The sequence below is a fragment of the Natrix helvetica genome (genome assembly GCF_964273705.1).
Source record: "Natrix helvetica genome assembly, chromosome: 1".
NCBI classification, from domain to species: Eukaryota; Metazoa; Chordata; class Lepidosauria; order Squamata; family Natricidae; genus Natrix; species Natrix helvetica.
Genome location: NC_138548.1, coordinates 107,792,565 through 107,816,265, shown reverse-complemented (window position 1 = coordinate 107,816,265; position 23,701 = coordinate 107,792,565). Strand labels below are relative to the sequence as shown.

General features: G+C 41.8%; 1 protein-coding gene across 5 annotated transcripts in view; it reads left to right on the top strand.

The window, feature by feature from the left end:
• The first annotated feature begins 2,141 nt into the window (after nt 1-2,141).
• SERGEF (secretion regulating guanine nucleotide exchange factor) overlaps nt 2,142-23,701 on the top strand; it is a 120,746-nt gene continuing 99,186 nt past the window's right edge. For all 5 annotated transcript variants that reach the window (XM_081936268.1, XM_081936266.1, XM_081936267.1 and 2 more), the window contains exons 1-8: nt 2,142-2,400; nt 9,599-9,737; nt 11,001-11,156; nt 12,707-12,801; nt 15,179-15,239; nt 18,279-18,392; nt 20,213-20,275; nt 21,937-22,095. In XM_081936268.1, the coding sequence (XP_081792394.1) occupies nt 2,356-2,400; nt 9,599-9,737; nt 11,001-11,156; nt 12,707-12,801; nt 15,179-15,239; nt 18,279-18,392; nt 20,213-20,275; nt 21,937-22,095 (832 nt within the window). In that variant the 5' untranslated portion in view covers nt 2,142-2,355. The remainder of the gene's footprint in view (nt 2,401-9,598; nt 9,738-11,000; nt 11,157-12,706; nt 12,802-15,178; nt 15,240-18,278; nt 18,393-20,212; nt 20,276-21,936; nt 22,096-23,701) is intronic.

The window sequence follows — 23,701 nt, the reverse complement described above, 5'->3', positions numbered from 1 at the left end:
TATTTTCCATATTAATTAAATTTGGGTGTATATATGCTTCCATTGTAGATAGCCAAATGGGTGTTTCAGTATAGTGGTCGTGTTTAATTTTGTTTCATATTAATCATAGGGACTGTCTGATATAGTATCTATTGAAATATTTATGTGCAGATCCTTTTTCATACCACAGGAAGACATGCCATCCTGCTCGGAGGTCAGGGTCATTCAAATATTTGTTGGCTGCTATAAGATTTTGCAGAGTATTGACTATGTATTGCCATGAGTCAGCCTTTAGGACCACCATACTGTAAGTATCTAAGGTCCTAGAATAGAAGTGGGCAGCCCCAGATTTTAGTACTCTTAGGTATGGAAACGTTGGTTAATCTTGGGCCAGTCAGTTTGTATTCTCCTTAAGTAACATCAGGCTCTGTGACAACCTATTTGATAAAAACCCATTTGCTAAACAAAGCAATAGGGCCTTGTGAAATACATTATATTGCCAAAAGTATTCGCTCACCCAACCAAATAATCAGAAGCAGTTGTGAGCGAATACTTTGAGCAATATAGTGTACTATTTGTAAACTGCACTTACAATGACAGCCAGAAATTTTTTTGCTTACAAGTCAACAAGTGTTACCAAATTCCAAAATTCAATATTACATATTTGGCTTCCTCAGCTGAGTTATTTACATCAAAACACATGAAAGATTATGCCTTTTAATAAAAATTGTTAGTCAGAAAAGATTCTCCCAGTTGTTTGCTGATTTTCTATTACCAGAGACGAACACAGCTCCCTGTCTACAGTATCATATTTCATAAATTGCAGCTTCTGAAATGACTGAGCATAAAATGTCAGTAATGGACCTTCAGGAAAGTTGAAAAATGTTTTATTGTCAGAAAGTTGATTTCAGGAGAACCTTCTGAATGATGAGATTTTTTTTAGCTAGCCTTGCTCATCATGAATATATCAGACAACAAATGTATTGTGGGTGCTATAAAGTTGAACTCTGATAGATGTTGCATCAGGTGGGAAGTTAGAACAAGTAAACATGAAATAAACCAGAAATTATGTCAACACGTATATTTCTTTTCGCTCCTTTCCTCTTCATAGCGCAGAGGCAAATTAAAGACCATGTTGTTATAAAAGCCTTGCAGCGAGACAGGTGGCAAACCAATTTTAAAAAGTAAGCAAAAATAAATAAAATAACTATTATAGTGTTTGGCCCATCTGACAAAACAGACTAGATTTATTTAGAACCATACTGACTTCTAATATCTTCAACCAAACCAAAGATTCCCAATACTGTAACAAATAAGCCAAATAAATATACCTTTCTAAAGTGATGTCTCAAATGCTGCAATTGTAAAACCATCTGTAATTCAAATGCCCCAAGTCACTTTTGTTTTCAGACCACCAGTGGGCATATTAGAAAATACAGATAGTTCTTGGTTAATTACTGCCCCATTTAGCAAGCCGTTCAAACTTATGACAGCTTAAGGGCCGGTCCTTGATTTTATCACAGGGCTCTTTGAAAACTTCACAGCTGACTTCTGAGAAGCAAAATCAAACCAGCAGTAACTCATGGTTGTGTGATAGTGTGAACTTAAACCACTGAAGAGGCACTGAGATCATAGATGCAGCATAGTCATGTTATGTCTGATTTAATGACCATATTGTTTAATGAAGATATTTCCAATTGTGGTCCATAAGTCAGGTCAACCTGTACATCCCAATGTGAAGATTTTCTCTCACCCTTACATCTTTTCATTTACATGTAAATGTGGGGAACGACCCCAAATGCAAGGGCTTGGGAAGTATGAGTAAACTACTTCCATACTACTGCCATGAAACATGGATGTGTCCAAAGGAGTCTTTGTCTTTCATACACACACAAACACACACACACACACACACACAGAGGGCAGTATGGTAAACTGCTTCCACACTGTTGCAAGAAACATGGACGTGTCCACCAGAAGTGGAGCTCCAATCGAAGAAGGCTTTGTCTTTCATACACACTCACTCACTCACTCACACAGAACAAAGCAACTCCTTTGACATGTCTTGTCCACGTATCCCTGGTTATTCACGCGCAGCACTCCTCTCACGCGTTCGCGTCGCCACATCTTCCACACCTCCAAGCCACCGCTGCAAAAGCCGAAGGGGAAAAAAGAGCGTTGCATTGGTCATAGTCCTCTCTTTCTCTCTCTCTCCTTGCCCGGCCTGGCTAAGTCGACAAACCTCCGGCCTTCGCTTTGAATATACAGTACTGTAAAACTACCCCGCTCCTGCAATTGCAGCGAGAAGCCGGGAAAGGCGGACTTATCGGCCGCCGCCAACGCTTCCGCAAGTGGTTCCGCCTTCTTCGGCGACTTATGGCCGTCGCCCGCCGAGATGCAACGCGAGCCCTACTCGCTTGGGTAGGTCCCCCGCAGCGGTGCTATCAGAGGGCGGAAGGACGTGGTCTCCCTATGGGCACGGGGAGGAAAGGGGAAAAAAGGGCCTAGCGTGGGTCAAGCTACGGCCCAGGAGGAAAGGGGCGGACTTTTGTCTTTGCAAGGGGAATTTTCCCGCGTTTTGTTTGCCTGCCCGTCGTTGTTTTCTTTGGTAAATTAAGCGTCTAAACTAGTGTATTTTTCATCGCGCAACAAGACGGTGGTGGTGATTAGTTTTTATAATCCTCCCCCCCATTTCACCCATTAATGAAAGTGACAGGATCTTGTTAAAATTGTATCTTCGGAGGAATTAGCTGTTCCATGAAGCTTTGGTTGGGTTGAAACTAAACGGGAAACACCTGCGGCTATTAAGAATTACACGGCAGGCAGGCAAGCAAAGAAGTTCCTCTGGTCACACGGTAATGCCTTGGTCAGATCCAGACACCCATCAATCACCTCGCAGTCCGAATTAACAAGCCCTTTAATGTCTTCGCTTATCGCGCGGATTGGAAAGGCACCTAGCTCGGGTTCACGACACATTCAGCAGCGCTGCTCGGAAAAAAAAAGGAATTGTTCGTGTAGTAATTGCAATGGCAGCATTAAAGAGCGTCGCTGAAGAGTTATCCCTTCAAATGCTTTGAAGACTTCATATTCTTAAGAGAGAAGTGAAAGGTCTCTCTCCCCCCCCCCTCATTTTTGGGAGAAAGTCTGTATATTCCAGTCTTGGGAGCCGGCTGTGAGAGGAGCTTTGGCATTTGCTGCTCCCTGCTGGCCAATGGTTTATTACCATATAATATATTTGTTCTGTAGGGAGAAAGAGGCAGACAAGAACTGAGGCAAGGCAAGTTGAAGCTAACACAACCTTTACCAACAGTATAACACCACAAAATGTAAGACAAACCTCCACCCGGCAAACAGCAACATTTGACAGCTAACAGTCCTTTTATACTAGAGCTGTCAGACGCTGAACCAATAGAATGGCTGCATTCTCCCGCCAGCTGGCTGCTCTTGTCTCAACCAATCAGGGGCCGGCAATGATAGTCAATGGCGTCGTAGCCTCGAGGACTTAACACCCCTCTCCTCCCAGTTAGCACATGCGTAGTCAGACAAACACGCCGGCCGGCGTCGGCTCCGCCCAGATTGCCTTAGTTTAGGGGTGGTGGCCAAAGGAGGAGCCGCTGGTGGAGAGTCCTGTAGAACATCAGGAGACTGCGCAGCTGAGTCAGTGGGAAACTTGACCACCGCGGGACTGACCAGATTCTCAGGTAAGCCTGGCGACAAGAACACATTGGTTGGGGGTGTTGCGTGTGGCTCTGTCTGTGGCTCTGAGAAGCCTCTGTCGATATTAGTTCCCCGGGGCAGGATCGGGCCTGCACCGAGTGTTGGTCTGCTGCACTGGTGGCTTGCCGTCTGAGCTGGTTGATGTGTCAGTGCCACATTCGCCCATCACTGAGCTGGACCTTATAAGAGTAGGGTCCAGTTAGTTGCGTGATTTGTCCAGGAAGCCACCTTGGTTTGGCCCCATAGTTCTGGGCGTAGACTGGTTCTCCCACATTAAAGGCCCGTGTGGAGTCGCCTGCGAGGGGCTTTTCTCTGCTGCATAACCTGGGTGTAACTGATCCAGGGTTGTCTGGAGCCGACGACCCATAAGCCGTTCTGCAGGACTTTGCTTGGTGATTGGGCACGGGGTTGTATGCTGTGACAGGAGGTATTGGGACAGTTTGTCGTGCCAATTCCCTGGCCCCAGATGGCCCAATGCCTCCTTAGCCGACCAGACGGTTCGTTCTGCCACGCCAATTCCGGCCGGGTGGAACGGGGGCGTCGGGGCATGTTGTATGCCATGCTGGCCTAAAAACATCTGGAAGGGTGCCTATGTGAACTGGGACCCATTGTCAGTCACCACCACGTCAGGCAACCCACGGGTTGCGAATAGCCTCCCCAGCGCCCTAATTACGGCCTCCAAAGTGGTGGATGGCATGAGTGCCAGCTCCACCCACTTCGAGTAGGCATCTACGAGGGCCAAGAAGTTCTGCCCTAAGAACGGGCCGGCAAAATCCAAATGGACTCGTGCCCATGGAGCCCGGGGCATGTCCCATTCCCTGATGGGCACAGAAGGGGGAGCCGGTCTAATTGCTGGCACTGCTGGCAGGTGGCTACCCAGTTTTCTATTTCCTGGTCAATCTTGGGCCACCACACGTAGCTTCGGCCCAAAACCTTCATGCGCACAATGCCCGGGTGAGCAGTGTGCAGGCAACTTAAAATTGGCGACCTAAGCTTTGGTGGAGCTTCCACCCTATTGCCCCATAACAGGCACCTGTTAAGGACGGACAGCTCATGCTGCTGTATATAATAGGGGTGAAACTCAGGATCTACTTGCCCCTGTGGCTACCCCCTGCACACCCAGTCCAAAACTTGAGCCAATATGGGGTCTGTGGCAGAGAGCCTGGCAATATCCCGGGCGGATACTGGCATGGCCAACTCTTCAATTAAGAGGACCGAAACTGTAGGAGCAGGGTCCAAAATAGGCACTGGTAGAGGGCAGCGACTGAGGGCATCAGCGTGCCCCAAGCTTTTTCATGTCCTATATTGTAGCTGATAATTATACACCGCTAGAAAGACTGTCCATCTGGACATTCTTGGAGACAAAATCTGAGGAGTCTGGCGATCCCCCATCAGAAGACCCAAGAGGGGTTTATGGTCGGTCACTAAGTGAAAAAAACAACCATAAACGTAATCGCGAAACCACTTTACCCCTGCTACAGCAGTTAGGGCCTCCTTATCCAGCTGACTGTAATTTCTTTCAGCTGCTGAGAGCGTGCGCGAATAGCAATTGGGGCTTTTGAGGCATTAGGTAGGATGTGACTCAGAACGGCCCCAATGCCATAAGGCGATGCATCGCACGCCAAAGTTAATGGGAGGTGATCACTGTATTGCACTAATAAAGATTTGGATGTAGGGACATCCTTAACTGCCCTAAAGGCTTGAGCTTCCTTAAACCCCCAATGCCAGGGCCTCTTGGAGTCCAGGAGCCTATGAAGAGGCTCTGCCAAAGGCGCCTTATGTGGTAAAAAAGTGGAGTAAAAATTAAACAGCCCAGAAAGGCTTGCAGTTCAGCCTTAGAGGAGGGCATGGGGGCTTTCTTAATTGCCTCTACCTTGGATGAAGTACGGTGGATGCCTTTGGAATCAACTAGATACCCCCAAAATTCTATACTGGGAACCCCTATCCTACACTTTTCTTGTTTGAGTTTCAGCCCCGCTTGGCGGAAACGGGTCAGGACTACTCTTAATTTGTCAACGAGCTCAGCTTGATCCAAAGCGGATATAAGCACGTCGTCAAAATAGGGTACCACCCCTGGCAGCCCCTGGAGCATCCGCTGCATTAGGCTCTGGAAAATACCTGGGGCTACACTGACCCCAAATTGCAAGCTTTTACATTTGAAAGCTCCCCAGTCCATTACGATGGTTTGAGCCATGGCAGTGGCTTCGTCCACCGGGAGCTGCTGGTACGCTTGTGCCAAGTCTAACTTGGCAAAAATGTTTCCCTGGCCCAAGGAATGGAGCAGATATTGAACCACTGGCACTGGATAAGGGTTGGCTTGCAACCCTTTATTAATGGTGCATTTAAAATCCCTGCAAATTCTAATACTACCATCCTGCTTAATAGGTATTATTATGGGTGTCTCCCAGGGGGAGTGGTCTACTGCTTCAAGCACTCCTTTATCTAGCTCTAAATCTACTTTGGGCCAAAGAGCAAAAGGCACTCTCCTGGGTTTTAGATGTATTGGTGCCACTTGGGGGTCCAAGTTAAAAGAAATGGGGGTGCCATTATATTTACCAAGCTTGTTGTCAAGTACGTCCGCGAACTCGCTGGCCAGCACGGCGAAGGAATCTGGAACAACAGAGTGGATGCTGGAGACGTTGAGCTCTAATGCGGAGAACCAGTCAAGGCTTAGGAGGCTGGGCAAATGGCCATCTACAATGATGAGGGGAAGAGGCCCCTGGAAGTTATTGCTGCTTATGGTGAATGTGCCTCAACCCACAATGGGTATTGGCTGTCCTTGATAGTATCTGAGGTGAAGTGGGCACTGCCTGAGTTGAGCTTTGGTCAGGCTGGGCACTATCCGTTTGATAGTAGCCCAAGAGACCAGGGATTTGGAAGAGCCAGTGTCCACTTCCATCTTGCAGGGCTCTCCCTCTATGCGCACAGTCAGGTATATCTTATGGGTAGGCTTAATCAGGGACGCATGGCTGATAGCCCAATCAGGGTGCTGCTGGTCACCTGTGATGGCAAAGCAGTCTTCGCTTTGTTTGGGAAGTCTTTTTACGAATTGTCTAGACAAGGCGCGCTCTGGAGGTGGGTGAGCGATTGGCATGGCCGCTCTGCAGACCGTGGCTAAATGTCCTTTCCTGTCACACCAACGGCATATTGCGGCTTTGAACCTGCAGACTGACCTTGCATGATTCCCGCCACAACTCAGGCAATCTGCCTGAGGTAAAAAATCAGCCTTTTTTCCTGGTGGCCAGTTTGAGGCGGCTAATCTCTTTTACTTCATCCGAGAAGTCTTCTTCGTCATCTTCTTTGTGGTGGACAGCATGGCCCCTGCTGGCATGGGTAGCCGGTGGCAGAAATCTCTGAATTTCTGCAGTGGATTTGTCTGACATTTCATATGCATTCTCCCGCCAGCTGGCTGCTCGCGTCTCAACCAATCAGGGGCCGGCAATGATAGTCAATGGCATCGTAGCCTCGAGGACTTAACAATATTTATAATTATAAATTATATTGGTTTATTAAAATCCTTTATTACGGTAGCCTGTTGGTCGGGGCTGCTTTGTAAGGAGTACAGGTAGTCCTTGACTTACAACTGTTTATTTAGTGACTGTTCGAAGTTACAATGACAGTGAAAAAAGTGACTTATCACCGTTTGTCACACATATGACCATTGCAGCAGAGGTGTGTTGCTCCCGGTTTGGCCTGGATCGGGTGAACCGGTAGTAATGGCGGCAGAAGGCTCTGCCCACCCGCCCAGACACTTCTGTGCAGAAGATGTCAGCCTCTGCTTTGCTGCTTGCTTTCGGCTGCCATTGAAACGGGGAGAGGGGGAGATAATATGATATTTGGGAGGAGAAGCTTAAGCACAGGAGTGAATGAAGAAGGGAGTGATTTTCTCACCATCTACTGCGCATGCTGCAGATAGTGGAATTGCCGCTGGCATACCAACCTGATCATGGGTTTTGAAGCTGCAGCCGACATGACACCTGGGGGTGTGCGGATTGGACTGGGGGTTGGGGTTACTAGGGGGAGGGAGTTGGGTCACATATTGATATCTATGATTATGCGTGCTTTTGCCTCAGATCTTGCTTTGCTAGCTGCTTTCTACTCATAACCAATAAAAGTACTCTTAATTCTGAAAATTGGAGTTGAGTGGTTTCTTTCTTGGTTACTGATGGAGGCTGCCCTGAAGCATTGTGAGTGCATGTGCGAACCAATAGTAAAAAAAACCCTGGAAACCCACCACGGCATTGCAGCATCTTCATGGCGATGTGATCAAAATTCAGGTGCTTGGCAGCTGACACTGACAGTTGAAGTGTCCTGGGGTCATTTTGCAAGCAAAGTCCAAGGGAAGTCAGTTTCACTTAACAGTTTCACTTAACAACTATGTTACTACCCCAAGATTGATTACCAGTATCTAGTCTTTTGAAATGGTCAGAAAAACCAATGACCAGCTGGTTTTCCTGACCATTTCAGAGGACTAGATACTGGTAGTCCTTGATTTACAACAGTTCACTTAGTGACTGTTCAAAGTTGCAACAGCACTGAAAAAAGTGACTTATGACCATTTTTCATACTTACGACTGTTGAGGCATCCCCATGGTGACGTGATCAAAATTGAGATGCTTGGGAACTGACTCACATTTATGAGTGTTGAAGTGTCCTGGGCTCATTTGATCCTCTTTTATGGCCTTCTGACAAGAAAAGTCAATGGGAAAATGAGATTCACTTAACAACTGTGTTCCTAACATAACAACTGCATTGATTCACTTAAAACTGTGGCAAGGAAGAGTGTAAAATTAGGCAAAATTCAGTTAGCAAATAGCAACAAAAATTTGGGGCTCAGTTGTGATCATATGTCGAGGACTACCTGCATAGATATTCTAAAACTATGACTCCATTTTATGGCTCAGATGTTCAAAAAGACCTTGACTGAGAATTAGTTATAAATAAAATACTCTTGGCTATGGTATATGTTTGATGTTTATTCCTGGGGCACAAAGTTCACTGTAACTGTTCTTTTATCTCTTATTGAAGAAGGATTTGTAAATTGCTTTGTGGAATGGAATTGCAGGTAAGATCAAATGAATAAACAAACAAACAATATTGGAAGACGCACATGTGAAAATTTGTGATACCATCACTGATATTATAAGATGGAGTTCCCTAAGGAGATATTAATGATATATAAAATATTTTTATAGGATTTTTTAAAATTTTAAATTGCTCTGAAAGCAGGGAAGTGTTAATTTGAAAGAATTATGATGTAAATGACATAATTCCCATTGAAGTATAACCTGGAAAGAGAAAGAGAAAAAGCAATAAGACTTTTCTTAAATTTACATTAATATAACAACCACCTTGGAGAAGGGTACATTTCAACCCTTAACATTTCTAGATATGGCTGACAAATTACCTTTTGTAATTCCAGAATTTTGCTGTAAGAATCCTGATAAACATATATCATTTTCTGAATCACCTTGGTACCATCTGCTGTTTTGCAATCTAAGTATAATAGTCCTTTCTGCTGCCACTCATTGTTGACAAAATTGGACTCAGTGTAAGCTTTGCCAATTTCTAATATATATGTTTTAAAATATTATCTTTTCAGTAATAAATTAGTAAATGAGAAACTTCAATAAAGAGCTGTGTGTGTGATGGGAAGAATGCTGTGTTCAACATCTAAAGGCTTTTATTTGATCTCTCGACTCGCAAAGATGATTTCTGAATAACCATGAACTGACAGATTATCCAAAAAGGACTATTACAAGCAATTCCTAAAAATACCACAACTATACTTCAGTGTATGGTTTATTTGTCTGTAAGATACAAATAGATAATATCTTGGGTATCTCTGAATTAATCAGAGTTTAAATGAATAAGTCTATTTCCCTCCTTCACTTTTTTTCAGGGAGCAAACAGCTATGGACAACTTGGCCTTGGTCATAAAAATGATGTGCTCCTGCCTAGGGCTGTGAAGTCATTTCTCTTTAATCAGATTTGTATCAAAAGCATTACTGGAGGTGGAGGCCATTCTGCTGTTCTTACCGGTAAAAATCCAACTATAACATTTCTTTGGGTACTGTGACATTTAGTTCTGTGGATTGTAGATCCTTCCTGCATGATCAGTCCCGACTACATTTCGATCTTTATATGATGTATATGGATCCAAGCCAGTGGTGGGATTCAAATTATTTTCTATCGGTTCTGTGGGCGTGGCTTGATGGGAGTGGTATGGTTTGGTGGGTGTGGCTTGGTGGGCGTAGCAGGGGAAGAGTACTGTAAAATCTGCATTCCCTCCCCACTCTAGGGGAAGTTTACTGCAAAATCCCCATTCCCTCCCAATCAGCTGGGACTCGGGAGGCCGAGAATAGATGGGGGCGGTGCCAGTCAGGGGTGATATTTACCAGTTTTCCGAACTACTCAAAATTTCTGCTACCGGTTCTCCTAAACTAGTCAGAACCTGCTGAATACCACCTCTGATCCAATCTTTCCTCCAATATACATAATATAAGAAACTGAAATATAGGTTTGGAGAAAAGGAAGTTAAAACCATACTGCTGCTGCTTATTATTATTTTATCTAGCCCTTCAAAACAAATCAAACTCAGGAAACAAGAACAACTTGGATTTTTTTGAAAGATCTTTATTGCAAATAGTAATATGGCCAAATTTTGAAAGTTTGTTAAAGCAATTCTTCAGCATAATTTAGTGTAATTAAGGTGGAATTAGTTTGGGTCTTTTTCTAACATTATCCCCCGCCCCCCCCACATCCAATGGAGTCTGGAATCTTTTGCAGCAGCCGTGTTTTTTCCTGTAAAACCTACACTCCATCCTCCACGTTCTTAGGATCTGCTAGATATTTTGTCACAATTTTGTCACAATTGTCATCATCATTATATTTTTAACCCATTCTCCAAAGAGCCATATCATGCTGAACAAGATAATAAAAACTTGAACATAGCAATTACAGAACAATACATAACAGTACTTTTCCTAAAACAAAATAATAAAAATAGAAAGAATCCAAAGCTGAAAGCAATTCATTTCAATGAGGCAATACAAAGCATATTGTCCTAAAGCAGATGTTGTTCTACAAATGAACAGGCATGACTTTAATTGTCTAAAGGAAAATAATTTCAATAAACTTTCTCCAAGAGATGTGCTGCCACTAAGAAGCCAGCTCCCCAACTACTCATATAGGTCGAGTGATATATTATGAGTGCAGGCGTAATATACCCTGATGATTAAATCTATTGATTTATATGGTTCGTTTGCTACAGATAAGTCTGATGCTATTTGTTTATTTCACAGACACTGGAGATATCTTTTTCTGTGGCCAGAATAAAGATGGACAATTGGGACTTGGTCATACTGAGGATGTGACACATTTTACCTTATGTTCTTCTCTTTGTGACTGTCCTGTCATACAAGTTGCCTGTGGCTGGGATTTTACAGTTATACTTGTTGGTAAATCTGTCATAATTTATTAGACTTGTATGCCACCGAACTCTCAATGATTCTGGGTGGCTCACAACAATTGAACAAAGTATTCCAATAAAATCAGTTAAATGTAAAATATAAAGCTGGCGAGCAGGATGAAATGATGAGTCTCACTCTTATCTTGACAAAGGCTTGGACAAATATTGAAGCAAATCATTGCATATAGCAAAAGCCTTGGACCCTATTTATGCCTCCTAGAGGTTCCAGGATCTTCAGAGTTGTGTATTGTGTATAAAAAATTAAAAATTACCTATTATTGAGTGTTAGGAAAGGGGACCATTTTCAACTGAATTAAGCACAATTAATTGAGAAAACGAGCTTTGAACAAAGACTTTTGTACTCACTGTGCAACCAGTGCTTATAGAGCTGTACAACTTAACAATAAAGTTATAAAATAAAGGTAAATTGGTATTAAAAGTCCCATTCAGTTGCTTCCAATGGGATATAGATGTAATTAAAATTTGATGATGAATTACACTGGCTTTTTAAAATAACAAGAATTAGATTAGACAAGATATGGTGAGTTGTGCTCATTTAAAGAGCACAAAGTTAAATAACAGGTCTATTTAATTGATTTTACCACCATTTCTTTCTTTCATTCATTCATTCATTCATTCATTTATGTATTTATTTATTCATTCATTCATTCATTCATTCATTCATTCATTCATTCATTCATTCATTCATTCATTCATTCATTCATTCACCAATTACTCTGGGAGACTTACAGAAGATTAAAACATATTAAACGGCCATTTCCTTTTAAACATAAATCTCTGAAAGTACTTTCCAGCTAGGAAATTTCTTTTCAGTTCTGGTTTTCAGCAGTTTTGCTGGCTCTGTTTTTGTATATACCGTAGTTCCTTTAATTGCAGTTTCTATCTCACTCTTGTTTGTTCTTTTATCCCTCTAATGTTCTAAAGTTCTTACACTGCATTTATGTCACACTAGAAATAAGTAATGAATATACAGGTAGCCCTTGCTTAATGATCTGTTTTATGATCATTTGAAGTTACAATAGCCGTGGAATGTGTGCCTTACAATCTGTAAAGCACCCCCAGATGTTGTAAATGGTTGCACCAGCCCTTATGGTCATGTGACTACATGTCAGATTTACAACCCGTTGCAGCATTCCACAGTCATGTGACTGTGATTCTGCCAGTTTCTGGCAGAAAAATGCCCATTCAAATGAATGGGTTTGTTTAGCAATCCCAGTGTTTGCTTACTGACTTCCATGTTCTCTTACTGATCATTGCCAAAAAGGCAGGGAATGTGGTTGCCCCGACTTATGACTGTAGTGGTTTATGACCTAATTCTGAAGCTCAATTATGTTGTAAGTCGAGGACTACCTGTAGTTATCATGAGGTTCAAGGAATGTCTTTGATTACATGAATTAGAATCAATCAGAGAGCTGAGCAAATAATAAGCATTTAATAGCATATTGTATTGAAAATTCATAATAGTTTTGACTTCAGCTAGACAATAAAGGTGTTCAAATGCGCTGCTCTGTCTTTCAGGAAATGGCCAAGTATTCTCCTGTGGTTCTAACTCCTTTGGACAATTGGGAATTCCTGAAATTTCAGGCAGATGCACTATTCCAGCAATGATTAAGGTAAGAAGTCTTGAAAAGTCAGTGCTTTTGTCACCAAAGCTTTTTAGTTTTAAAAGAATTTTATTGGTTTTTAAATTGTTTTGGGGAAAAGGGTAGGTGGCTATACAAAAAATTTTTTTGACAGCTCCATCGTGCTAGAGGTAGGAATCTCTCCAATTCTCACAACTTTTTACAGAAAAAACAAAACAAAAGATAAAAGATAAGCAGAAACAGCATCTTATTATACATTGTATCAACCATGTGTTCAATCATCTCTTTTGCCACTTTCTAATATGTCAACAATTAGAATGATATTCCAGATATATTTATTTTTGTGACCTGAGTCTTTCCATTATTGTTTCCTCCCCCCTGTCCCCAGGTGGAGCCGCAGCCCCTCCCTCCTTCATGTCTTGTGTGTTGTTGCCTTTTTCACTACTTCTTATATTTCCGTCCTCTAGGAGGCAATATGTTTTTTAATGAAGGCCTCTGGCTCCACAACTGTGTTAATTCTAATTCTGTTTCCCTCCCAGAAGATCAGCATTCCTCCTGGCAATAACCATCTAAACCAAATTCCCTTTTTATATAATTTCTTTGATAAGGAGGAATACTTCCTCCTCTTATCTCTTATCTTTTTCGGAATTTGCTTAAGAATGGCAATTTCTTTATCTTTATATTTTAGTGGTCCCCCCCTCTGAGCCCCTAGAATCTCATCCCTCGTGGTCTTCCTAAGAAATTTAACATGTACTTCCCTTGGAACATTATGTGTTCTGGCATATGCTGAATTAATCTTATAAACCAGATCCATACCCCACCACAACTGTTCTTTATCTCTTTTAATATATTCTGCTAAAATTGTACTCATAATATCCTTAAGATCTTCATCTTCTGTCTCCGGAATCTGAGAAAGAAGGACATTCTTTCAAGTTCTATCTTTGGCATAAAATTTTCCAATTCTATATTCCCCTTCTGGACCGCCTTAACCTTCTCCCCCAGCCCAGTCGCGCCCTCCTTCAGCACACCAATTCTCTGTTTATTTTCTGTTATTTGTTGCTGCACACTTTTAAGCTCTTCTCTAAAATCTGCTACCTCCTTTTTCAACTCATTTTGTCCCTGCATAAGAGCTTGAAACATTTGAGTAACAGATAAATCTTTTGAACACTCTCCAGTCCTTTCTTGTGAAAATGATGAAATTGTTGTCTGTTGAATCGTTGGACTAGATGCAGTAGAAGTAGGTGCCGAGGCTGCTTTGCCTGTAGGTGGTTTTCTGGGCCCCATTGTCTAAGTTCAGAAAGAGTATAAATCTTTTGCAAAAGAAATGGCGTCTATGAAGCGTGCAGCCGAGTGAGTCCGAGAAGACAGGCAAATCCAAAAGTGAAAATTAACCCTCTGTCACAGTTCCAAGCCAAGAAGTCACTCAAAAAAAAAAAAAAAAAAGAAATCAAATAATCCAAATCCAGAAAGACCACGTAACAGGAGAGGCTCCAAGAGTCCTTCAGGGGGATAATATAAAGCCAGACTTTCTTCAAAGGTAGTTTCAAAAGGCAGACTTCATTTATAAGTGCGAAGAAGAAGAAGGGAGCAGGCCATCTTGGCTCCTCCTCGGAATCAGGAGCAGAACATTAAAAACTTCCATAAAGCTTTCAAAACAACTCGGCAATCAGCTCTTGCAGTTATGATATAAATCTTTTCACGTAGTTAGTTCAAGTGGCTAATTCAACTTTTTGCTCTCTATCTCCATTCCGAGATTGAGAGACAGTCCAAATGCCGCTTTGCCTGAGAGGGGTAGAATAAAAAAAGCAACCCCCCTCCAATCTTCCTACTTCAAACAGATTGAATCCACAACTTATAAAAAAGCCGCTGCTCATCAGTTAAAAGCAATTAAGGAGATTGGAGCGAATTTCTCATCTCCAGCACTTCAGCCGCTCCATGTAGTTAACTTTCCTTCCGGAATCCATTCAGCGAAGGTGCTGTTATGCACCCCCTACACTCCCCAACTCCTGAGGCGAAACTGGAGACCCCCCATGGCTGCCGCCTATCCGGAGGGTTCCAGCAAGCCGCCCTACGGCAGGTGGTCCCTCCAAGACCTCCTGTGCTCCTAAAAGGAGCCCACCAGAGAAGTGAACAGCGGACCAACGTCTGTCGCCTTCGGAAACCAGAAGTGATCTCCCTCACCAAAGCTTTTTAATCACTCTGCCAGAGAGAGGAAAAAAGCAGTTTTGTAAAAATGAGATGGTTTGTTTTACAGGTCACTATGGATTTTTGCTGTAAGTTTTGAGGATATTTTATACTTACCTTCATGTTTCCTGTTTGAAAAATCAAGTATTTAATTCAATAGAATTATTACAATATGTTTTATGACATATATATTTCTCTCACCATCCTCTCATTTCTCTCATAGCCTTTACAGGATAAAATAATAAATATTGCTGCTGGACTCAGGCATGCTGTTGCTGTGGCTGGTGAGTTACACCTTTATAGTGAAATTAACAATAATAATGTAATACTGTGATCAGATGAGTTTAATTTTGTAGCTGAAACTGCTCTGTGAATTTGCTAGAAAAAAACATGAAGTGTTTAAGAAATAATTCATTGATTCAATATTCAATGACTGGCTAATATGAAAGGTATTTTATGGAATATATTCTTTGATGATTATTTAACTTTCATGGATACCTTTAAAAAGCCATTTAGAAGACTTTTAAAAGGAATTTATAATTAGGATAATTTTGGTCTTTTACTCTCAGCCGTTTAAACTATATAAATTGCTGAATAGGTTTCATTAATTAAAGCCTGGAAATCAATATTACATTGTTTCTTCTGGTATTAACTGGGATGGTACAGCACTCATTCTAAAAAATAGGTGCACAAAGTGGCCCTCACTGGTTGAAGGTGTAGCGTATTAGGGATCTTGAAAATATTAATGGTAGTCCTTGGGTTACAACCCTAATTGGGACATGAGTTTATGTTGCTAAGTGAAGTAGTTATTGAGTGAAACATCACACCCTTAGCAACAGTGGTTCAGGCAGTTCTGGTTGTGGTTGTTAGGTGACCTCCCAGCTTTCCTAGTGGCTTATCAGAAGCCAGAAGAGAAAGTTGCAGATCACGTCCCCTGTTCCCTGACAGTTCCCACCTTGATCTAAGCTATTTCTGGCTGGGTTCTTCCTAGCCCTGAGCCTTGATTCTTTGCTGGCAAACGATGCTTTCAAGGGATCACCGAGCCAGAAGAGGCCAACTTGATTTTACTGCTCTTTTTCATTTATTCTTGTTTTTTATTTTTTCGTTTTCATAACATATACACATGTATACTATTACATAGCCAACATCGTATTATATTATTAAATGTTTACATCAGTTCATCTTACCATCAACTCCCAAAAATGATTATTGGCTCTTCTGTTCTCCATACACCATATTTGTACCTTATCCATCACTTTCTTCTTCCTATCTCCTTCCCCTCCCTACCTTCTTTCTTCCCTCTGTCATCCTTCCCTTCTCCACTTCCCCTTCCTCTCTCCTCTTCTCCTCCCTTCCCTCTCTCCTATCATTCTCTTCTTCCCTTATCTCTCTCCTCTACTTCACACTCTTCATCTCATTTGCTTGGTGTATTTCAGCTTCTGAGCAAGCTCCATTTTATGTTGATGGTATTTATAATTCCTTTTCAATATACATATTTAATTTTAACATATATCTTCCTCCTTTTTTAAAGAAATAGAACAAAAAAGTATACATATATAGTCATTGTGCCTTTAACCCCCCCCCCCCCTCCCCTGCCTAGTTTTGTCCGAGATGAACACCTGGTTACAATTCCCAGCTGTTCTCATTATTATATTTATATAATTACACATCCTTACGCACCCCCAATTTGTGCTTCTGCCTTTAAATCTCAATGGTTTCCCACTGTAAGTATATTTCATGTTCCCTCTCTATTTTACCATATTTTGGATTAGATCACCCTTAATTGTCTTTAAATAACAATCCTTATGTTCAATGTTCATTACAATTCCCTTAATCTACTATATAGAATAACAAGCGGTACACATCTCGCTTTGTTCATCATCTTAAAAGTTCTATATATGTCCATGTTTTATATATTTTAACCCATGCTTAATTGTCCTTCTATTGTCATATTCAATCGATTAGCAACTCAGTTTCATTATCATGATTTTACTGCTCTGAATGAATTATATTTGCTTCAGCTCCTTCACTGCCTATCCCTCCCCACCATCCATCTTTGTTGTTTTGTCCACCTTGTTCAGCATGGCTGAGATGAAGACAATGCGGTATTCTACCATTGCCTTTTCCCTGCCCCCATGACCTTCAGTGGACTTTCCTCCCTGTTTCTTCCTCTGTCTTCTTGTCTTCTCTTAGCATTGCCTTACCTATCCTGTGCTGGGCTTGTTGACACTGGTGAGCTTCAAACCCCATGGTGTCCTTGCTGGGGTCAGAGATGGTGGTGAGGGGTGGAGCAGTGGCAAGGGGAAGGGACAGGTCCACCACTGACATGAGGCCTGAGGCTGGATGGTGTTGCTGAGCCCAGCACAGGGCAGGTAAGGTGATGCTGAGATAAAGGAGGAAGAAAAAGAAGATGACAGCTTCAAGGAGGACAAAGAGGAAGGGTCACTTGGAGATGTGGTGGCAGTAGAAAGGTGGTGGAAGAATATAGCAGTGTCTTCATTTCAGCCATGCTGTGCAGGGTGCCAGAAGGGCAGATACGGGGTGAAGATTTGATTGTGAGGAATTGAAGCAGAGGCATTTTGTGCAGGATAAGGGAATGTGATTGTGGGTCCTGTGACTGTTGTAAGTGTGGGCAAGTTGCCAAGCACCCACATTTTTATTATGGGGATGCTGCAGTGACCAGAACTCTGAGAATGGGTTGTAGGCAGAGGTGGGATTCAGTCGGTTCGGACTGGTTCGGGCGAATCAGATGCTAATTTTACATCTGGTTTGCTGAATTGGTAGTTGCAAGGACTGGCTGGCCCCACCCACCCACCTCCTCCCAGGAGTGTCCATGCAGCCCATTTTGGATGGCAGGTAAGTGCAGGGTCTGCACGGAGGGTGAAAAACGGGCCTCCCGGAAGTTAGGGAAGTCTGGAAATGTGCCTGTCTGGGGGGCCGTTTTTGTCCTCCTGGAGGCTCGAGGAAAGCCTCCGGAGCCCAGGGAGGGCAAAAATGCTCTCCCACATGGTGCAGGAGGCTAAGTAGGCCACACTCACCATGGTCATGGCCACTCAGCAATCGGGCAGAGAACCAGTTGCTAAAATCTTTGAATCCCAGCCCTGGTTGCAGGTCCATTTTTTTTCAGCGCTATTGTAAGTTTGAACAGTTGCTGAACAAATGATCACAAAGGATTATGCGTACGGCTAAATTATATTTTACAAGTTATGTGCTAAATGTGAACGGTTATGCTGATGAATAAGACACATTAATGTACTTCTTCAGGCTGTTATCCGGGGAATAGTTTTTAATCTTGACAATTTATTTTCCTTTTGTGTGAGCAGAAAATGGTTCTGTATTTCAATGGGGCATCGGTATGGCATCTCAAGCAAAGCGAATCTGCCAAGAAAAAAACATTCCTTCTTTCTTGAGGGCAAAGGAACCTTGCAAAGTTCCAGGTTTGTTTTTTTAAAGCTATACACGATATTGATGCCTGTTTGGGGCTTTTGTGCATATATGCTGCCCAGAGTCATTTTGCAGACTGAGGTGGGCAGCATATAAATGTGTGTCCTTGTTGTCTATTCTGTAGGTAAATTATAGTCAGATTTTTAAACTTTTCATAGCAGAACCCTCACTATCTTGGTAGCTCTTCTCTGAACTTGTTTTATTTTGCTATTACTCTTTTTGAATGTTGGCATATCCCTGCCACCCCAAGTGGGTTCTTAACAGGACCCAATGAAATCAACAAGTATTTCCCCAATGACTTGGATTCTATGATCCTGTTACTATATCTGTTACTGTGAAAGTCCGAAATCTGGTGAATGTCGACATTCACCGGTGAATGTCGGAATGTCGACATTCACATAGTCGCTTGGTGTATGTCCGAAATATTTGCTAAATACCCTTATCCTCTCGACACCCTTACCCTAATACCCTTACCCTAATACCCTTATCCTGTCGACACTTCCTTAAAAGGAAGACGCTTCCTTTTAAGCGTCTTCTATTCGCGGAGTTTTTTTTTTTTAAAACCGACACCCTTACCCTAATACCCTTACCCTAATACCCTTATCCTGTCGACACTTCCTTAAAAGGAAGACGCTTCCTTTTAAGCGTCTTCTATTCGCGGAGTTTTTTTTTTTAAAACCGACACCCTTACCCTAATACCCTTACCCTAATACCCTTATCCTGTCGACACTTCCTTAAAAGGAAGACGCTTCCTTTTAAGCGTCTTCTATTCGCGGAGTTTTTTTTTTTTAAAACCGACACCCTTACCCTAATACCCTTACCCTAATACCCTTATCCTGTCGACACTTCCTTAAAAGGAAGACGCTTCCTTTTAAGCGTCTTCTATTCGCGGAGTTTTTTTTTTTAAAACCGACACCCTTACCCTAATACCCTTACCCTAATACCCTTATCCTGTTGACACTTCCTTAAAAGGAAGACGCTTCCTTTTAAGCGTCTTCTATTCGCGGTTTTTTTTTAAAAAAAACCTGCGATCCTGGGCGGTTAGAACGAGTAGTTTCCAGGACCGCGAATTGAAAAGGAAAAGTAAAGCGGTACGCTGACTCGTTGGACTTTCACAGTAACAAATGTCACCGTGAAAGAGCGAAATTGGTATGTGTCGACATTCACCGGTGAATGTCGACATTCACCAACATTCACCGGTGAATGTCGACATTCACCAATTTCGGTCTTTCACGGTGACATATCCAAATATAACATTTGCCTTTTTAACAGCTGAGCCATGATAGTGGCTCATATTTAACTTATAAATGACAAGAATATCTAGTGTTCATTTTTCATGTTAAGGAGGAGAACAACACTTTCGATAGATATTCCTATCTTATGATCTAAGGCTTTGTTTTTCCTACAGAAAACCTGGCAATCCAGGAATTATAGTTCAAGGGAAGACATTCCCAAACCTCACTATTGCTATTCATTTTATTTTCGGTGGTTTTCACAATAGCAACATTTCTTTTGTTCAAACCCCTGTACCAACTCAGGCTACTTAAACCAAGTCCTGGTTCTTGAACATTAATTTCATTGTAAATCTATATGCTTGTATTTTTAAAGTCTATTCAGCTGTATCAAAGTGACCCTTGATCTATTAAAATTTGCTTGTGGTGTAGTAAACCCAACATGACCTATGCAGCAATGATTTCTATATATCTAACATTTTTTTCGCTTTAGTTTTGTTTGTGACATTCTGTAATACAGAAAATCTCTGTGGAAAGGAATTGTCTCTTTAACACATGACATAAATGGATTACTCTCCTAGGTTTTGAAAATGTCAAAGTGAGGAGTGTAGCTTCCGGCTCACATCATGTTGTGTCACTCACAGGTATGTTTCCTTGTCTGCACCTATTCCTTTGGCTTGGCTGAACCATACAAAACATTCTGTTTCTGATATTAGTTCAAGTTTCCTTGGGAGTGTCTGAATGTATGTTTTAAAGCATCTATTTCCTTCTCCCATTCAGATGTTCTTCATATGGTTCATGTGATTTTGATGTGTGGATTTTTGTCTGTATTTTTTTTAGCCGTTTTCATGTGTTCATCCTCATAAGCAGAACTGAACCACTTAGATACCTAAGCTTGCAAGCAAATCCAAGAACTGAGAATAAGTGAAATGTATTGAAAAAACTCAGGAAATTAAAGCCCAAAGAATTTTGGCAGCTGCTAGTCCTGCTGAGGATACCAAGTTTAGTGTGGTGATTAAAAACACCAAGTTAGAAACTGGGAGGTCCTAAGTTTCTAGTCCTTGGTGGCGAAGGCAACTGTGTGATTTTGGCACGCTTATTTTCTCTCAGACATGGGAAGAAGGCGGTGGCAAACTACTTTTGAAAAAAAAAACTTGCCAACACTCAGTCAATAAAGACAAAGTACAATCCTTGCATTTAGTTTTTCTTTTCACTGTACCTAATGGTCTTCTCATCTCCATCTGCTGAGTGCCTAGTTTGTTGTTATCTATCCTTTTTTAAGATTTGTTAAGATCAGGGGTGTCAAATTCAAGGCCTGTGGGTTGGATTCGGCCCATGGGGCGTTAAGATCTGCCCTGGAAACAGAGAAGTACAAGCTGATGGTGGAAGGAAGGAAGGAAGGAAGGAAGGAAGGAAGGAAGGAAGGAAGGAAGGAAGGAAGGGAAGTCCTGCCTTAGCACTTGGACACCAGCAGACGGCAAGACTTCTCTGGAGGACAAGGGTGTGGCACTCTCCCTGGTCTCACTTTTCTGTTCTGGAGACAATGGATCCTCCCCAGCCTCACCCCAGCTACCACAGATGCCCCTGACACGAGTGATGTCCAGGGGTGGTTTTCACTTACCTTCCCTAGCAGTTCACAAATGTGTGTGTGTGTACGTGCCCCGTCCATGCATGCTCCTGGCCTTCCGTACATGTGCTTTGCTCAAAAAACGTCCCTAAATAGGACAAAAAAGAAACAGGGTATGTGGGCCCACCTGGGCGGGCCCACCCACGATTTCCGCTACCGGTTTGGGCGAACCGGTCTGATCCGGTAGAATACCACTTCTGCTCCCCACCCCCCACCCCAAGGTCAAACAATCCTGATGCAGCCCTCAATGAATTTGAGTTTGACACCCCTGGTTCAGATAAATGTTTTTTCTGACAATACAAAAACCTTTAGTCAGTATGCTCTTTTCTTATGAGAAACCAATGAAGGAATATTTATTATGCTTGCACTGTGTGTACGTATTGTGCCTTGATGTTGTCAAGGCTATGTGTTTGTATTTCCTGGATGCACTTGTTTGCATGGGAATGATTTGGTTTATATACGTATTACAGATTTGGGTTTTGGAGAAATTTAATTGCATACAATGTGAATTGTGTGTGGTTTCTTGTGCTTTGGCATTTCTGAATTGTAGCTTCCTTTTAAAGTTAAGTTCTTTACTATTTGTGCATGGAGCAATGACATTTAATCATTATATCTGTGTCCTTAAGAAATGATACAAAAATGTCTTAATTGCTATTTTATTCTTTCTCTCTTTTTAAGATGACGGAGATTTATATGTTTGGGGAAACAATAAGCACAAGCAACTATTAAGTAAAGACACTATTGTTTTGGAACCTGAGAAGATTGAAGCTCACTATTTTGAGGGTGAAAAAATTAGAAGAATTTGGAGTGGTTGGACACACTTGGTGGTGCAATCAGGTATAACCTAAAAAAGACTATATCTAAAATAAAATAACATCTACTTGATTGTAAATAATATTTGTATGGATCTTAAAAGGGATTTTAGACTCAGATTTGTTGAAGATATGGCAAAACACTGTGTCAGAAAAATATTTGATTTTTAATATTAGTGTGCTGATTGGTATTCATGTAATCTGTAAATTAGCTGAGGTAGTGTTGAGGTATTATAGTATTATTGCATTTTTGCAACTTTGCAAATATAATTGCAACTATGCCTTGCTATGCAAGAATAAAATATACTATATGTCCAAATATAAAAACTTCCTAAAATATACTATCAATCTTACTCTTAGAAGTTCTTAACATAGAATGCAACAGATGCCAAAATGAGTTTTAAAAGGATTTTTTCCCAATATCATATTATCTTAGACTACGACTTCAGACAAGAAGAATAGCCATGTATATTCTACTAAAACTCTGCTGTTTGTAGCCCTAACGTTTAATTAACTCAAACGATGCTTTATAAAAACTATCAGAATTTTATACGACTCTTAATAGTAGGTCTATATTTCTAATTTGCCATCAATATTGGACAGAAATGCTATTCATTGTAGCTTTCCACAGTTGCCGTTTATTTTCTGGCCTAGATACAATATAGATATTTTCTTTAAATAAGATACTATGGCTCCATTTCTTCATTAGTGAGATCATGAGTTCTGTAAGGGAAATAATAGTTTGATTGCACTGGGGCTTCAATTTACTAGACCAGACAAAGGTGAAATTGGCAGAGGTTTTGTCAGATTCTTATTTATTTATTTATTTATTTATTTATTTATTTATTTATTTATTTAGCGCTTATAGACCGCCCCCTCTCCCGAAAGGGACTCGGGGCGGTGTACAGTCCATATCAGAAATACATCAGAATAACTATAAAATTTAGACAATTACAATTATTAAGTAGATAGGTAAATAAATAAGAGGAGGATAAAAAATATACAGAACTGTACTGCTAAGTAAATAATTTAAAATTTAAAGATTTAAAATCCCAACAAATATCCTATAAAATTAAATTTAAAAGAACAATCCCCCTAAAAAACCAGTAAAAAATATGTATGCCAGGAGGTAGACGTTATAATTATGCCAGGCCAGCCAGTCGGAACAGGTGTGTCTTCAATTTCTGTCGGAAGGAGCGGAAGTCGGTGGTGGTTCTAATGTCGGGGGGGAGGTCATTCCAGAGGGTTGGGCCCATCACAGAGAAGGCCCTACTCCTTGGTGTCGCCCGTTGGCATTGCCTAGTGGACGGCACCAGGAGAAGCCCCTCCCTGTGAGAGCGAATTGGCCGCAGGGATGTGTGTGGGAGGATGCGATCCCGCAGGTAGCTAGGCCCTGTGCCATGGAACGCTTTAAAGATGGTGGTCAAAACCTTGAAACGCACCCGAAAAACCACAGGCAGCCAGTGCAGCTCGCGCAGGAGCGGTGTTACGTGGGAGTACCTGGTACTCCCCATGACTGCCCGCGTGGCTGCGTTCTGGACTAGCTGCAGTCTTCGGGCGCGTCCCAAGGGAAGCCCCATGTAGAGAGCATTACAGTAGTCCAGGCGAGACGTCACCAGTGCATGAGTGAC